Source organism: Myiozetetes cayanensis, unplaced genomic scaffold (genome assembly GCF_022539395.1).
Source record: "Myiozetetes cayanensis isolate MyiCay16 unplaced genomic scaffold, myiCay2020 scf2-11, whole genome shotgun sequence".
NCBI classification, from domain to species: domain Eukaryota; kingdom Metazoa; phylum Chordata; class Aves; order Passeriformes; family Tyrannidae; genus Myiozetetes; species Myiozetetes cayanensis.
In genome coordinates, this window is record NW_026087411.1 from 109,364,884 (window position 1) to 109,382,468 (window position 17,585).

General features: G+C 40.2%; 1 protein-coding gene across 1 annotated transcript; it reads right to left on the reverse strand.

Annotated features, from left to right (window-relative positions):
* Positions 1-1,401: 1,401 nt before the first annotated feature.
* On the reverse strand, positions 1,402-16,894 carry MEP1A (meprin A subunit alpha). The gene is made up of 14 exons (XM_050315733.1): positions 16,826-16,894; positions 16,694-16,718; positions 16,551-16,598; positions 15,692-15,732; positions 15,508-15,586; positions 15,063-15,180; positions 13,340-13,515; positions 11,478-11,699; positions 10,392-10,541; positions 5,788-6,003; positions 4,418-4,876; positions 2,729-2,902; positions 1,961-2,168; positions 1,402-1,587 (listed from the first exon to the last, which is right to left on the reverse strand). Exons 1-14 carry the CDS (start codon positions 16,892-16,894, stop codon positions 1,440-1,442), a joined length of 2,133 nt encoding a protein of 710 aa, XP_050171690.1. The 3' UTR covers positions 1,402-1,439.
* Between the last annotated feature and the right edge of the window lie 691 nt (positions 16,895-17,585).

Consider the following 17,585-nt stretch of genomic DNA (forward strand, 5'->3'; position numbering starts at 1 on the left):
TTATGGATCTCTTGTCTTTCATTCCATAACCCCGTGTAATTTATGAGCTTGTCAACTTGGGTGGGAGACTCCCTTGACCCAAGGGAGAGTCCCTAATCCATCTAGCAGAAGGTAATCCAATCTGTAATTATCTGTTGCCTGTTATGAGTCCCACCAGTCAGGTGCAGGAAAAACTGATGTGTTTGTTTTGATTTCATTCCAAAGGCAGAGTATTAACTCGCTGGTAATGCCTCAATTAAATGGATGGTTTATCTCCACTCACAGGCTTGCTCTGAGCACCAGGATGAACCCAAGCTGAAAACAGCTCTCTATGTACTACTACTGCCATGAGAGTGCATTTTGTTTTGGCTGCCATCCCTTGTGACAGGTATCTGATAAGTACAAGGATAGTGTCACCCTCTGTGATTATTTGCTTTCTGAACTCCTTCAGACAAGAAGAAACTGCTTTTGAAGGAAACCTGGGTATCAAAGTTTCAGGTGTAAAAACTGTTAGAGCCCTTGAAAGCAGAGATCTTAGGTCATACTACATCACTCCCTTCCTGACATCTGCAATAAGTTTGAGGATGTTAACACCTTATTCATCACACTCTAGCACCACAGCATTCATCTTCATATACTCCCATCCCTCTCCTTGACTTTTAAGATGATGATTTCCAAAGAGATGGGAATTTAATGGCAGCCATGACAGATTCTACCCTTTGATAACTGATAATCTGCTCCCATTTCATCCAGAGCCTGATGAAATCATGGGAGTTTTATAGATGTTTAAAAACCCCTTGGATTACACCCACAGAATAGATTTGCATTTGAAGATTTGAAAACCTTGTGTGATGGGACTTTTTAGAAAGACAACTAGGTTTAATGTGAAATTATTTCCCTGACAGAGAATTGGCCAAAATCATGCAATAGTATTTTATGAATTCTGTGTAATAGTTAATCAGCATTAGTAAAACATCACAGCTCCAGGGAAAGTTAGTGTTGATGTACTGGCTTACGTAACTATGGATTTGTACCCTTTAGATTTTTTGAGCAATATTTGTAGGAACATTTCTAGAATCTTTATATATGTGCTTCTCTGGGACTTTTACCAGTGTTTTGAGAGGTTCTACCAGTTATTTGACCTAAGTTTGAACTGTGGCTGAGAGTAAATGCATGGACTCTCAGCACTGCTGCTTGCTGTGGGTTGAAGAAATGAAATTTTCAAAGAACACACAACAAAGGCATTGTATAAACTTTCATCAGACAGCAGTTCTACATTACACATTTTAACTGCCACATCTCTCAGAGAAAGCAGATTGTTGCCAAGGTGTTGACAGAGCTTTCCATCCATATGTTGACTAGTCTTCTACAGCTTGTATTCATAATTTTTCACTGTAAAAACTAATGTTTTATGAACTACGGAAAAACACCAGCTTGAGATTTGTTGCCCTGCAGTTTTTTTATCTTCTAGCCATCATGGAAATGAGGACGATGGTTAAGACAATGGTTCCAGCAATTCCACCAATTGTCATTCCCAGGATGTCCCCATGGACCTGTCTTGACTCACACCTCTCACCCGTGAAGAAGAAGGCTTGTCCTGATGGGCACCTGGGAAAAAAAGTACAGACCCACATGTATCAGGAGTTTTGTCCTGCCCTATAGACTCACCTGAAGGTCCTCACATTCACTATCCTGGATGTGCAGTTCCCATTAGAGGAGTTCATGTCACAACATCCCCACTTTGTTTGGATGCTATTTACATACCCTGGAAGCACCACAAAAGGGGTTTCTTTGCTTTATGGAAAGAAATCTCCCCTCATGGCTGCTGGTAGAAATCAAGTCACTGTGGCAAAGAGTTTTGTTTCTACTGTTCCTTGAAGACCTAATGGCTTAGACCTCTGAAATCTGTAGCTCTGAAAACTGATTAGCCACATAATTTGAAGAAGAAAGAGAGAGCAAGGAGGGAAGAGGTCTGTGGTACCTGCAGCTTGCTTTTCCTTTCACATTCACACAGACCCCGTCATTCTGGCAAGGGTTTGGGTCACAGGGGTCCTGCAGATAAGGCAGCTGGTCTTGAACAGGCTCCACATCTTGGGCTGCTCTCTTCTGCCTCTCAAGGATGAGGCCTCCCGTGAGGGCAGATTGTACAGATGCAACAGGAACTTCAGTGTTATTGAGGTGAATTATATCTTTTAGAAAAGGAAAGTGGGGAGAAAGACATCAGATATCAGTGAGTGAAGCTGTATGTAGTACACTTCCTACCAGGGGCTCACACAGTGTCTTGTGGACCAGAGGGCACTCCTTGTCCATTTGCCTTTTAAAGAACTCTTGCTGTTACACAGCATGTTTTGTGTATTTAAAGCACAAGACAGAAAATAACACTGAAATTACCAAAACTGGTTAGGTAAATCTGTGATATTCCGTACTTCAAAAAATTACGCCACATATGTTTGAAAATAAATACAGTGGGGATGGCCTTTTAGTTAGAAATGGACATAGGTACTGTTCAGGGTGCTTCAAGTTGTCTAAGAAGTTAACCTTCCAAAACTCACTGCCATTTGGATCCCTCTGAACTCATAATCACTTTAGTCAATATTACCCACCTGAAACTAAGACACAGAAATGCTTTTTAAAGTTGATCCCCGTTAGAAGAGAAGACAACTTGGAGACAGGTGCAGTAGTTACTTGAATGTATGAAAACATAAAGAATCACCCATTTTGTAAGGAGAATAAGGGAATGGGTCTTTACCATTAAATTCTGCAAAAATAATCAGGTCATCATTTTTCAGGAAGCTTCTCCGTCTCATCTCACGGTGGGATATGAAGCTACTCCACCCCCAGGATACAGTTCTGTTGCAATTGCATGATTCATCAAATGTTCCAGAAATTGACGGTTTATCCCATATTACAGCTCCACTACCATCTGCAAAGAGAATATGAGTGATGAATAAGAACCACAAAGTTTTGCAGCTGGAATTATGACATGACTTTTTTTTCATGTTAAAGTGTTGAATGGGATTTATAAAATTGAGGTCAGGGCTGAAACGCCCAAACAAACTACAGAAGACTGACAAACTCAGGGTGCCAGCAGATCCTTAGGTATGGTCTGCATGAGGCTTCTTAGTCTATGTGAGGGCATTGAAATTCACAACTCCTCTTTCACTGAGGACTAATCAAACACCAGTTACCTCCTCACTGTCACCAGCTAAGAGCTCCCTCCTGCATAAAGATATTCCCCCATTAGTTTTTAAGTACCTATGGTTTAGAATTTACCAGATTTTGACAATTTCTATGGTTCTGTTAAACATATCCATACTTAAGTTTTTAAACATCCTATTGAGAAAATATGAACTACATTTCCACTGGGAAAAAATGGAGAGGGAAGAAGATTCATTCCTAGTATTTTATTCTGTATCAAACCTAACATTGTCCTATTATTCTCATTTCTTTCATAGAATCATAGAACTATTTGGGTTGGAAGGGACCTTAAAGCTCACCTAGTAGCAACCCCCCTGCCATGGGCAGGAATACTTTCCAATAGACCAGGTTGCTCAGAGCCCCTCCAATCTGGCCTTGAACATCACCAGGGATTGGGTATCCACAACTTCTCTGGTCAACCTGTTCCAGTGCCTCACCATCCTCCCAGTGAACAATTTCTTCCTAATATCTAATCTAAACCTGCTCTCTTTCAGTTTGAAGCCAATTCTCCCTTTTCCTGTCACTCCATACTTCTGTGAATAGCCTTCCTTCATCTTTCTTGTAGTCTCTCTTCAGGTACTGAAGGGCTACAGTTAGGTCATCCTAGTTGTTCAGCCTTCTTCTCTCCATGCTGAACATTTCTGAACTAACACATCCATGGGAAATCCTCAGGCTGGATGTGAACCTATGGTGTTACATGCAATATAAACCTGGTGGTCCCTGTTTGAAAAGAGTTCATACTGTGCAGTGTCTACTCCCAGCCAAGCAAGACAGACTTCAAGTGCTGCAGACAGATCTTGCAGGTATTTTCGTGGGTTTTTTTCCCTTAGATACAGCTACTGTGTGAATGCTGTGCATTCAGACTACATATGTTGAAATCAACCAAATATGTTGTAGTTAACTGAGCTTCCAAAATTCAGCTTTAACTAAAATTATAATCGATTACCACAGGTAGAATGGGAATTGCCAGCTCTTGTGAGAACTCTGTGTTTAGAGTCAAACTCAGATATCCCAGGCATTGTTCATAACAACACCAACCTTATAGGTGCTACTTTTCACATTACATGATCTTCCACAGACAGGGATTCTGAATCCCACACAGGGAAGGTCGTACTCAGGAAAGTGTCCCAAACTGGGAAATGGAGTCAAGGTTGCCCAGCTCTTGAAGTCCTACACTCAGTCCTCTGACTTGGATTCCTTGGCTCTCATTGCCAACATTGCCCCAGGCTGACACACTCACCTGAGCTAACATGGTCTCTGCTTGTGGTGAAGCTTTTGCTCGAGGACATCCTTTTGAAGACGTCGGGGTCCTGGTCCAGCACTGTGAGCGTGGCTTGGCGGTTCAGAGCCGGCCACTCCAGCAGAGCATCGTTCTCTCCACTGCACAGGTGGAAGGCAATGCGAGCGTAGCCAGTGCTGGCATAGTTGGGGATCACAGTTATGCCAAATCCATAACCCTCAGGGCTATAAAAACGAGGGCTTTGAATAGCACTAGTGGGTGTGTCCTCCAGGATTTTGCTGAAATTCGGAATGACCCACACGGCTGTGGGACAGGGGGTCTCTGTCAGGGTGACGTCATCGATAGCAATCCCACCGGATGAAGAGCTGGTGTTGCCCTTTAGTCCTTGGAAGAGGTAACGGAACTTCTTCTGAGCATTGAGGGTTACATGGGCAATTTTCCAGCTGGAGTCATTGTCAGCTTTGGTGAAAGGAAAGCAAAAGATTGCCATCAGTGTGATTAGAGGTATTAGGAAGTGACTTGTTCCTAGACATCCATCCCAGCCGCATTTTTAGATAACTGGACCTCTCATGGAGTCGTGAAGGTGAGAGATCTTAAGCTGATATTGTGATTGTAATATATCCATATTGTAATATTGTAATATATCCACATTGCTTTATCATCTAAATGCTTTGGACATTTTGTACAAGGAACTGTTCACACATTAGGGAATGACAGTCACCAGTATAAAGGGCAACAGGCTGAGGGCTAAGACAAAACAAAAGGACGGGAATCAATGACCCAGTGTGTTAGAATTAGCTGTTCCTGACACTTTTCCAAGGACTTATCCTTCCCTGCAAACTGTTACGCAGGTCCAGTTAGAACAGATCTTGAGTTTTGACAACATGGTCAAGCAGTGGCTGAATTTGTCCTATTTAGCAAAATCACATGAAGTCGGAATCCAGTTCACATGTCCAAAACTGCATATTCTTTTATATTTCTGACCATCTAAAAATCAGACTGGGATTCTAATTGACTGCAGAGGAGCACAAGTATTTACATTTGAGCAGCTCAGTGTTGGATCATATAACAGCCAGTGGAGATCTAGTCCATTGATCTCCAGCACAGCTTGGAATCCCTCTCAATCACCAAGCATAACATAATATTAGGAATGTTGTGATTTCTGCTGTGAAGCAGCTAAATTACATTATTGCAACCACAGTTTGTCTGCTAAATGCCCTCATGTGATACCAAAATCCTTAGCCATATTGCAAGACAGTCTGGTAGCTTTGGGAAAATCTTTGGGCTTCTGATCCAATCCTCTGTATTGATGGTTACAGTAAGACAACTCCTCCCCTCCATCCAAATATTCCTCAAATTTCCAAAATTACCTTGAAAGGTTTGGATTTTCCTCATCTTGCGAACATTCCCAGTGCCATCATCCTCTTTGAGCCAGATGATCAGCTTGTCAGAAACGCTTCCTGTGGTCCTGTAGAAGAACTGGAGGCACTGCTGAGTTCTCTTTGGATAAAGGATTCGAGACTCCAGGACTGCCACCTCATCTGTTGTGCCAGAGCTGGTGTCAAAGTACATGAAATAGCCCGCATCTGGGGAGAAAGGGTAGACTGTCACTGCCTCTTTCCAGATTTTTCCCTAGCTGCATGGTGTGAATTTATCATTTCAACTGCACTCTTTCAGAAGAGTAATACTTAACATTCATACTTAACATGAATAGCAGAGGGAAATTTTATGTGATAACCATCCAAGGCAGACCAGGATTAGAACAGGAGTAGCAGCTTAGCACATTTATGGAACTCATTGCTGTCAGCTCGTGTCAATTTTGTATTAGTTGGTCTAATTGGAAGTTGTGTTCCTCAGGAATGTCAGAGACATGTGAGACAGAGGATTCAGTGATGGTCACAAGTAACAAGTAATTTTTTTTTTTTCTTGATTTATAATGACAATAATCTAAAGATGAGATTCTTAGAGATTGTATGCTATATTACCTTGTAAAGATAATTTCTTATCAGCAATAATGATAATAAAAAAGGATTGGCACAAAATCAGCACTGTCCTGACCTTGAACATGAAGAAGTAATTTTTTATAGCTTACCCAAAGATTCCAAAACTCAGTTTCTCAGTCTGGGGAAATTATTTAAGAATTTCTGCCCCTCTAGTTTAATTTCCCATTAACATTTTTTGAAGTGTACTTTACTTTAGATTTGAAGTGTCTACTTTTATCCTTAAATTTACAAGGATTTACCATTTGTACACAGAACATATCTTGGTATAAGAGATGAAGTTGTGATGTCTTATCTGTATTTTGTTGCTTTTCACTTATTCTTTACTATTCTTTACAGTCAAGGGTTAAACAAATAAGTGAAATTCTTTTAGCTGTTGAGTGAAAGTTTCCTCTGTTGGGGGCTGGTTCCATGGAGTCTTGTCCAAGATAACATATCATAGAATCACAGGATAGTTTGGATTGGAAAGTACCTGAAAGATCATCTCGTTCCAACAGTTCCAACAGTACTGTAGCTGCATGAAGGCAGAACAGTCTCCTGCATGGTTAGTGGAGCTGTCTGAGCTGTTTATCAGGTTCTCTCTAACCAGGTCAGGGGAATACTCTCCATTCCCTCCCACATGGTAGCAATGCTTTGAACTCATATCCATAGAAACCTTGCCAAAGGTACCTAATTACCCTATGCAATCTATGACACTTCACTTTAAGTGTGTTAAATATAAGCATGATCACTTGCTTCAAGTGAGAAACAGGGCTGGGAGCCTATTGTTGAAATTAGTTTAGTAACAAACCCCAAAATGATCTGGACTCTACCTCTTTTTTGATAAGAAAGTCAAATAAAGGCAACATTAAGCATCTATGGCAATTAAAACATGGCCCTAGAAGACTTCAGCAGACTTCCTAAATGTTAAGCTGTACAGCTGTACTTTCCCTCCTTCATTTTAGCTAGCAATAAGTCAAAACCCCAGGACATCAAAACTATCTGGGAGAAATATGATCCACCTCTGATAAAAACTTAGAATTTACCTCCACTCGAGGTGACCGCAAAACCAGTTATCAAAAAAGGTCTAAATTCCTGATGGAGTCAATGACCCTTTGGAGGTGCCAACAGGAGAGACACTCCCTACTCATGCAATTCATTTCAACACTCTGGAGATTCTCAGAGTCACCCATCCCTCTCCATTAACTCTTCCATACTTATTATTATGAGTCACCAGATGCTAAAGCCCAAGTGCAAGTTAAGTGCCCAATTCAGACAGATTGGATTTTTCCCAGTAAACTCAAACAATTCAGTTAAATTATTGTTTCAGTTACAATTATACTGTACAGAGCAAGAAAAAAGGGAGAGAGAATTAAGAGTCAGCAGGGGTTAAAAGCATGTATTTCTAGAAGCTGTCAGATGGTTTTCTTGAGCTATATTGTATTCTTGGAGCCATCTGATAAGTACCAGCATTGTAAGAAGTTCGGGATCTGTTTTTTCCAGTGGGTGGGTCACATGAGGGGAATAACCTACTCCTGAGTGCAGCAAGTCAATGTTTCCCTTTATCAAAGACTAACAAAGCATAACTGAATGTGCTTTGGTCAGGGTTCTTTCCCCCACCCTGTACTCAGGCAAAATTTACCACAGAAGTAATTTTTTATAGCTTACCCAAAGATTCCAAAACTCAGTTTCTCAGTCTGGGGAAATTATTTAAGAATTTCTGCCCCTCTAGTTTAATTTCCCATTAACATTTTTTGAAGTGTACTTTACTTTAGATTTGAAGTGTCTACTTTTATCCTTAAATTTACAAGGATTTACCATTTGTACACAGAACATATCTTGGTATAAGAGATGAAGTTGTGATGTCTTATCTGTATTTTGTTGCTTTTCACTTATTCTTTACTATTCTTTACAGTCAAGGGTTAAACAAATAAGTGAAATTCTTTTAGCTGTTGAGTGAAAGTTTCCTCTGTTGGGGGCTGGTTCCATGGAGTCTTGTCCAAGATAACATATCATAGAATCACAGGATAGTTTGGATTGGAAAGTACCTGAAAGATCATCTCGTTCCAACAGTTCCAACAGTACTGTAGCTGCACGAAGGCAGAACAGTCTCCTGCATGGTTAGTGGAGCTGTCTGAGCTGTTTATCAGGTTCTCTCTAACCAGGTCAGGGGAATACTCTCCATTCCCTCCCACATGGTAGCAATGCTTTGAACTCATATCCATAGAAACCTTGCCAAAGGTACCTAATTACCCTATGCAATCTATGACACTTCACTTTAAGTGTGTTAAATATAAGCATGATCACTTGCTTCAAGTGAGAAACAGGGCTGGGAGCCTATTGTTGAAATTATTTTAGTAACAAACCCCCAAATGATCTGGACTCTACCTCTTTTTTGATAAGAAAGTCAAATAAAGGCAACATTAAGCATCTATGGCAATTAAAACATGGCCCTAGAAGACTTCAGCAGACTTCCTAAATGTTAAGCTGTACAGCTGTACTTTCCCTCCTTCATTTTAGCTAGCAATAAGTCAAAACCCCAGGACATCAAAACTATCTGGGAGAAATATGATCCACCTCTGATAAAAACTTAGAATTTACCTCCACTCGAGGTGACCGCAAAACCAGTTATCAAAAAAGGTCTAAATTCCTGATGGAGTCAATGACCCTTTGGAGGTGCCAACAGGAGAGACACTCCCTACTCATGCAATTCATTTCAACACTCTGGAGATTCTCAGAGTCACCCATCCCTCTCCATTAACTCTTCCATACTTATTATTATGAGTCACCAGATGCTAAAGCCCAAGTGCAAGTTAAGTGCCCATTTCAGACAGATTGGATTTTTCCCAGTAAACTCAAACAATTCAGTTAAATTATTGTTTCAGTTACAATTATACTGTACAGAGCAAGAAAAAAGGGAGAGAGAATTAAGAGTCAGCAGGGGTTAAAAGCATGTATTTCTAGAAGCTGTCAGATGGTTTTCTTGAGCTATATTGTATTCTTGGAGCCATCTGATAAGTACCAGCATTGTAAGAAGTTCGGGATCTGTTTTTTCCAGTGGGTGGGTCACATGAGGGGAATAACCTACTCCTGAGTGCAGCAAGTCAATGTTTCCCTTTATCAAAGACTAACAAAGCATAACTGAATGTGCTTTTGGTCAGGGTTCTTTCCCCCCCACCCTGTACTCAGGCAAAATTTACCACAGAAGTAATTTTTTTTTGCAAGTGTGTAGTAGTTTGCCTTGTCTAAATAATAACAAATAAGGCTTTTGCTCTTCAGAACTGCCTGTTGTGATTTAGTCTTTATTCTCAGTTGTAAGCCAGCACCCTGTGACTGTGACTGGGGCTGGCTCCAAACTGTTTGAGATCTTATTCCTTTTAAAAAATGGCAAAATTACTGTTTGAAAAGAAAAATTATCTTTAAGTTACTATCAGAAAATACTTTTCAACCTTTTTCCACCTCCACAACCAGCATTCATCAAGCTTAACTAACAACGTGCATTGCAAACACAACATTTATGGGTGGCTATGAAGGATGTTTCATTCTTATCATGAGGCAACATAACTCTTCCTCAGACTTTGGAAGCTGCAGTAAATTATTTTCCATGTTATATTTAAAAGGGCTATAGTTAAGATTGTTCTTTGTCCCCTTTTATCTTGCTGGTGTGGAGGACATTCCACTAAGTTGAAAAAGTTTGTTGAGAGCACGAGTGCAAACATAAACTCACACTCAAAGGGTCAAGACAAGTGAGAAGAAAAAGGGCTTTTTGCTTAACTGAAAACATTACAACTCAGATGTTTTCTGGGTTGTGCCTTAAATATGGTGATTTAATCTTGTGTTTTTAGAGCAGTCAGAGCAGGGTTTTCTCAAGGGTTGACAGCGACAGGTTCAGAGAAGTTGTTAAAGACTGTATTTAAAGGACACAGACATGCACAGGGACTGTTACTCCAGCTAAGCCTTTTTCCATAGAAGAGTGTTCTGTTACTTTGGTTTACCTCTACAGCGCCCAGAAAGTGTGTGGTCCTCCTGCCCTGTCACACTGTTCAGTTGATGGACCCAGTCTAGGTCATCTCTGGTGCCCTGAATCATACCACAGATGTTATCAAACTCAAAAGAACACTGGTCCAAAAAGGTGTGAGTTGAAGCTGAAAAAAAAAAAAAAGCACACATGGTCACCTCTGAGTAATTCCTGCTCTATTTTTTGTTAGTTTTGTTTACACTAGTATAAACATCCTGTAGAGAAGACAATCCTCACATTAGCAGATGCAAGCCCAACAACTCAAAAGAGGAAACATTTGATTTCTGGAGGGATTTCCTGCATAAAGACAACAACATTTGACCACTTTGTAGAAGGTTAAGAAGCACCCACGTGGTAGTGCCTGATGGTGTCTTTGTTGCTGTTTGTCAGCCTTGGAGGAACAAGTCCCTTTGTGACCCTGGGGTGGTTTATTTAACCACTCCTTGGCTGAGGTTATTGCTTGTCATGTCTCACTTATCTGCCTGATGACCATGAGCCTCTTCTTTCACTTCAAGCAAAGTCCATGCAGTTACCTTAGGCCAGTTCACCTGAGTTTTCCTGCAAGGTGATGCTTCTGCTGACAGATCCTTGGGGACAATAACTTCTCAGTGACAACCATGATCAGTGATAACATTTTCAATCATATTAGCAAAATAGACAGTGTTGGACTCTAGGTTTGTCCAATCTCAGGTACAAAATAATCTAATTGAGACCAAATACCAGTAAAAGAGGACAAAGTGCAGTTGCATTCACCCCACAGAAGCACAACAAAGCTGCCCACACACCAGAAGAACACAACCACAGGTCTGAGCCCCCAGGAGCAGTGTGGAAGAAAAGAGATGAGTGGACTGACTTTCCTTGACTAATTAACTTTTACAAGAGTAATGACAGCAGAACCAAAGAGAGATATGAGGAGGGAATAAACTGTGTCTGCACAGCACAAGCCCTGTCCTCAAGCACACTTGAGAAGGGTTTTTGTGGTTTTAGAGACATAAGAGAGGTGAACCAGCCTGGCTCAAGTATAATCAAAGAAAGAGTTTGCCATGGTTAAATTATGACTTACTGCAGTTGTACATGCGATTCAATCTTTCCAGATCAATGGCACTGAGGTCCAGACGTTGTCCAATTATGTCATCAAATGCTGGTATCTTTGCTGTGATTGTGGGGACACTCTCATTTTTGTTAAATGAAAAGGGTGCATAGTGCATCAGTGATTCGTAGTCATAGGGGGTGTTCAGGTCAGTGATGTAGCTGTCATCATAATTCGCAAAATTGTGCTCTCTGCCTAATAAAAGAACAGAAAAGTGCTTCATTTTTAGAGATATTGGAAAGGAATGCCTTTAGCCTGGCCCCTTGGATACAGTTTTCTGAGGCAGAATTGATATACCCAAAAGCAATTACTTTAAAATATAATATTTAAACTTAGCAAGATTTCTGCTTGTCATTTGGACAACATAGCAGTGCCTTTAGATTGCAGTTCTGTGTCCTCACAGGTGACTTCGGTAAGTTCAAGATCAAATATCAATGAGCTGTAAAGAATGGGATACATAGAAGGTCAGAATAGATAGTCTAATAGTAAGGAACCTGAAGGATTAAGCTTAAGGATTAATGTATTTAAGATTAACGTATCCATTCCAGGACCTGTGAATACTGATGCAAACATTTCCCAGGATATTAGATCATATAGGGACAAGGAGAGGCCCTGGAGTCCTTTGCTCACTAAGGGGACAGATATGACAGTCCTGGAGTGCCTCCAGGTTCTGTTCTTCTTTGAAGCAAAGAATGAATTAACAATCTGGAGGGAAAAAGAAAGACGTTTTTACTCGACATTTACAATACTGATATGATATTTCTATTGAAATGTTGTTTGGAAACATGTTTCTCATGATTTCTTGGTGAAATAATTTGTCCTTAGAGAAAGATTTTCCTTATGAAAGTGTCTGCTAGAGCAGAGAGAGGGAGCCATTTCACATGCTTTGCTATGGAAGTAAAGAGAGATTACCAGCATTTCCAACTACAAATAATATTTTCAGAATAGCTGGCATTCTTTCTCAAAGAAGAAACAGCACGTGACTGTGCTGATGAATAATTACAGTTTCTGTGCATAAAGACTGCCCTTCCCTTCTGCAGATCGCAAAGGTCTTCAGTCCAAGGCTTGAGATTATATAAGAGTTTGGGATTGTTTTCCTACAGATACTTGAATTGCACCGTTTATCAAAAATTAAAGAGAAACACCCTCTTTTAGTCACTCCTTTTCAAATAAATTATCATTAAGTAATAGAGAACCAGATCTCACAGGGGACAGCAGGAGAAACTGCATTGAGGGACCAGGGGGACTGTGAAGAGTTTGCTGAAATTCACAGAGCCACTGAATCTGATGATACCAACCTGCAGGCAAGAACCTGCAGAGACACTGGTCAGGAGACAACAGGATAGAGTTCTATTTTATATGTCCCATCTGAGCTAATAATTTTGAGGCTTTTTCATGGGCAAAGGGAATATTTCCAGTTTCACGAAAGCCTGAATCTCTGAATATAAAAACCTTTCAGATTTTGAGAGGACCTTTGATTAAAGAAGAGTCACCTCAAATCTCACCATCTAAATAAGTTTACAATTTGCATTAAATGGCAAAGGGAAACAGACTCAGAAGGAGGTGAAGTGATTTGTTCAAAACTTAGAGATCACACCAGTCCTGGAACCAAGGTGAGATAAAAGTCCTGTGACTCCCAAGCAGGCCCTCTCACTTCTGGCCTTAGACAGTTTCTGGTCTTTGACCAAAAGTTGTACCAAAATTTGTTGATTTACAGTGGTCTCAGGTGTTTGTAAAATTATATCTTTAGGAAGGTCTTAAAATTTAGGAGTGAAAATGAGATACTGATACATCTGCACTTTACAGTAAAGTCTGACTTGAAGGTTAATACCCACCTGGAATAATTTCATCCCACCAGATTTTCACATAGTCATCCCGGTCCATCCTCGACTGCTCATGGTAAAATCCTAAAGCATGCAGGATTTCATGTTCCACAATTGCTCTGTAGTCACACCTTTCCCCAATTGAGAGTGTCTGTCCAGTATGCTGATCCCCCACAAAGGACCAACACCTGAGAAGGAGAGAGAGAGCTTACACTCTGTTAAGTGAGATTTCTTCTCTGTATTTAAGTTCTGTGTCTGCTCACTAAATTAAAATTAATATAAGTTTTAAATATAAAAGAAACATAACATAAATAGTCAGTTAGATGATGACCACGTGCCTTGATGCTGTACAGATCCTGCACTCTGAAAACAGACTAACCTCCAAAAACACTCTCACTTGCATGAGGCCAGTATTTCACTTATCCTCTGTGTTAGACAAGCTCATCATGGATTTTTGAGATACACAGAAGTTTAGTCCTACATCAGCTGCCAATTTGCCAAGAAGCATAATACACACAGAGAATCAGTAAACTCACCAAGACAGACTGAGTTGGTCTGCAATCACTTGGTCTAGAGAAAAGATCCAAGTGGATTTAGAATAGCTGCATCTGCTGCTTTTTAACAGCAACTATGCCTTGTGCTGAACAGAGCTGTGAAATTATATTTTCCTGTGAGTGCCAAGCCTCTCATCCACAATTCAGCAGATGCTAATAAAAAGTAACAAGGAAAGGAGCTCTCAGCCAGCTCACTGGGAATTTTTTAGGGGAGCCTGAGGGTGATGTGAAGGCAAGTGCTAAAGAGAATCTGCTTTGGCTGTAGCTCCATTTGCTCATCACAAAGCAGTGTCTGGTTGAGTTTACTAAGGAGCTCTGAACACACTGATGTGGGCACTGAAAACAAAGAGCTTGAGCCTGTGGTCTCATGAATAGCTGCTACCAGGGGGTTTTCCAGTATCAGGCTCTTCATCACCAACTTGTCGAAAATCGTGGTGCTTGTCTTGTAAGAGAAATGTCATAGAACACATTACCCAAGGAAAAGCTGAGGGTAGAAATATCAGTTCCTATAGACCCTTGGGAAGTTCTGGGAAAACAATAAATATTCACAGCTGATATAGTGAGAAGGTTTTTGTGCTTTTCTAGATTCTCTTTCAAAAGACATTTAGCTGTAGGAAATAAAATAAATCCTTCTAGTTCCTGAAAAGTTGGATCTCTGTGTATAAAACCCTTTCAGATTTTGAGAGAAGCATTCATTAAAGGAGAGCCTTATCAAAAAAACAGAAATATTAAAATAAACTGGCTTTTCACAGTTTGTTTTTTTTTTTACCTGTCTGGTAAAGATTTCAAAATATAAATTACAACTATTCACATCCTTAGTAATTCAAGAGGATGCACATGGAGGTTGTTTCACCCTCGAGTGAAATGGGAAACAACCCTCAGAAGGAAAGTGGAAGCAGTTGAGGAAAACACAGCAATGCTGGGATTCACCTCATTGAAGAGTAACCATCCAAACAAACATCAAATTCCCATTCCAATTTCATCATCTAAACAGACTCTGCAGTCAGCAGAGGGAGGCAGCATCTTACAAGTTTTGTGTCTAAAAAGCTAAGATGGATTGTTTTCTCGGTGGCCTCTTTTCCTCTGCTGACAATGAACCTTTAGACTCCTGAAATCAAATGGAATTAATTCCCTGCTGATCCTACACAGTAAAACTAAACAGAAGTTGATATAACCCTTACCCATCTTCTTTTCTGAAGATTATGTAGGTTCTTTCTCCTTCATATGGCTTGAAATCAACGCAGGACTTCAGGCGGAACATTTCAAATGCCTGGAGAATTACTGCTTTGGCATTCAGATCTGGAAAACATGCATTGGGAAGATGCCTTTAACAAACTGCAGATCATTCCCTCTAGAGAGGTAACGTATGTACACAGATACACACAGGGGACAAAGAAGAAAAATGATTGAAAAGAAAAATGGCTGAATCTGATTAAACTGTGTTTTATTATGTTAACTGTAGAAGAAAGAGAAAAGGTTTTGACATAAACTAGTTTATCTAGTTATTAGTGAATTTTAAAATTTTAATGTGAGAGAACCAGTTCTGAAAAAGGCAGATTTTTTACCACAGTGACTCCAGTGTAAATATGGATTGGTGCTAAAATCTGAATGAAGTGTCTGAATTACCTAGGTCATCACCCAGAATATAAGGAATGGGGAACTTCCATCTGTAAGTCTCATTTCTTAGGGCATTTCGTTGATCTTTCTGAAAATGGAATTAACAACTGGTGATGCATCTGCTGTGGGGAGATGAGATGATTTGCAGAAAAAATACAATCAGGACAAGTGACAGAAAGTTTTAACTACTTACAGGGAGCATGATATCACCCTGAAAGAGGTCCTGCCCAGCAGCTGGAAAGCAATTTAATGAAAGACAATGTAAATGAAAGACCAAATATGTTTCATTTCAGAAACCATATTGAATCTACTTATACAAGGTTATTGTACATGAGCACTTACAGAAAATATGTAAGAAACAGCCTCTGTACACTCAAATATAGGTAATAATAAAAGTAACAGCAGTTTCTACTCAATATTTACTACTTGGCAATGTCTGCATTTGTAGTGGCAGAAATCTGGTGGCCACCATTATCTATGTCTCGTTTGATAACATCTTGCTTGCTCTGAGGCAGTGACAACAGCCATGCAGTGAGACAGTGCTCTGGAGAACTTGGTAATGTCGAGCATATTGCACAGTGCACCATCAAAAGAAATATGGAAATATGCAGGAGATAAAAATCATGGAGGAAGGCAGCACAGTGTGTTTGTGTCTCCTCCCTTTGATTTCTTCCTATTTACATAGATGCTCAATAAACATCTAAGTTGTTTTCCATCTATGAAAAACTTTATCAAAATCATATAAAGATGGGCAGAAAATGCTTTTGGGACTCCAGAGTCCTTCCAATTGATACAATGTGTTTTTGCCTTAACACAGTGGGTCTGTCCAAACTTCAGAAATTGAAGACTTCTGCATCCCTTGTTTACATAAGGTTGTAGTCCTGGGATAGATTCAGGTGTCATAGCCAGAGGAAGGTAATTCAGAGCTCACTTGGTTATATTTCTCTTGTTAATGTGAGCTACCTATCAATAATCTTTTTTTTACAAGAAAGAAAATTCAGCATTTTGCTCACAACTTTTCAGGCCTCATGAGAATTTCGACATGAACTCACCCAAGTTGATGTCTGGAATGTCTTTGAATATCTCACCAGCTTCAGCATCTGCAAGACAAGACAAGACATTATGTGCAGATGTAGTGGCACATGCAAGCACAAGAAAATGCTTCAAAACTCAAACCAGCTCACACAGCACTTACCAGCTCCATTGGAGTGGATCCCCACCTGAAAGAGAATGAAATAGTCAGTATAAGGTATGAGGTGTCTGTGGACTGAGAGGAGACTGTAAAATTTGGGTTTTACTCAGTCTGTGGAAATTAGGTTTTACTTACAGAGAGTGGAGAACCATAGACATAACATAGGAGAAGCGTCAGGCACAGTGGGAAGATGCTGGAGCCCATTTTTGCAATGGGAAAAGAAGCTGGTCTCTCTCATCTCTTGCAATATATAGGGAATGCTGCTGAGCTTTCCACGGAGCATCAGCCAACCAGCATCAGGCTTTCCACCTTTGAAATATTACAACAGCAACATTTGCCTCCTGAATGGCACATGATGGCATTGCTGTTATCAACTACCTAAGTCCACTTTGGAGGAACGTTACAGAGAGGAATGTGGTAATTTCATGCCTTCAGTACAGCTAGTAAAAGACTCACCCAGACTTCACAAAGAAAGTTCTCAATCAGGCTCAAAGTTGCTGACTCCTTGCATTGTGTTTGCTATGTGTCAGCATTACAATCTTGACTGCAGAGGAGAAAAGCTACACTCTTAAACTGAATTATTCCAGGTTTATAACACTCCAGTGCTATTAGAATTTGGCCCAGTGCGATTTTCAATTAATAATTAACATCACACTGTAAAGATTAGAGGTACAAGAGATATGATTATGACAGTGTTTTCTCACAGCTGATCCCATCCAAGAACTGATGCCTCGATGCACAACAGGCCACTCTTTGCCTCAGAAGTGGTCACATGTATCAGTAGATCCCCGGCCTTCCAACTTAATGTTCCTTTCTTTTCTGGTGGTTTTCAGAGATCACAAACTTGTGCTGGTCTTTGCTGCCTTCTTTCTCAGGGGACATGGGGCAGGAAGGA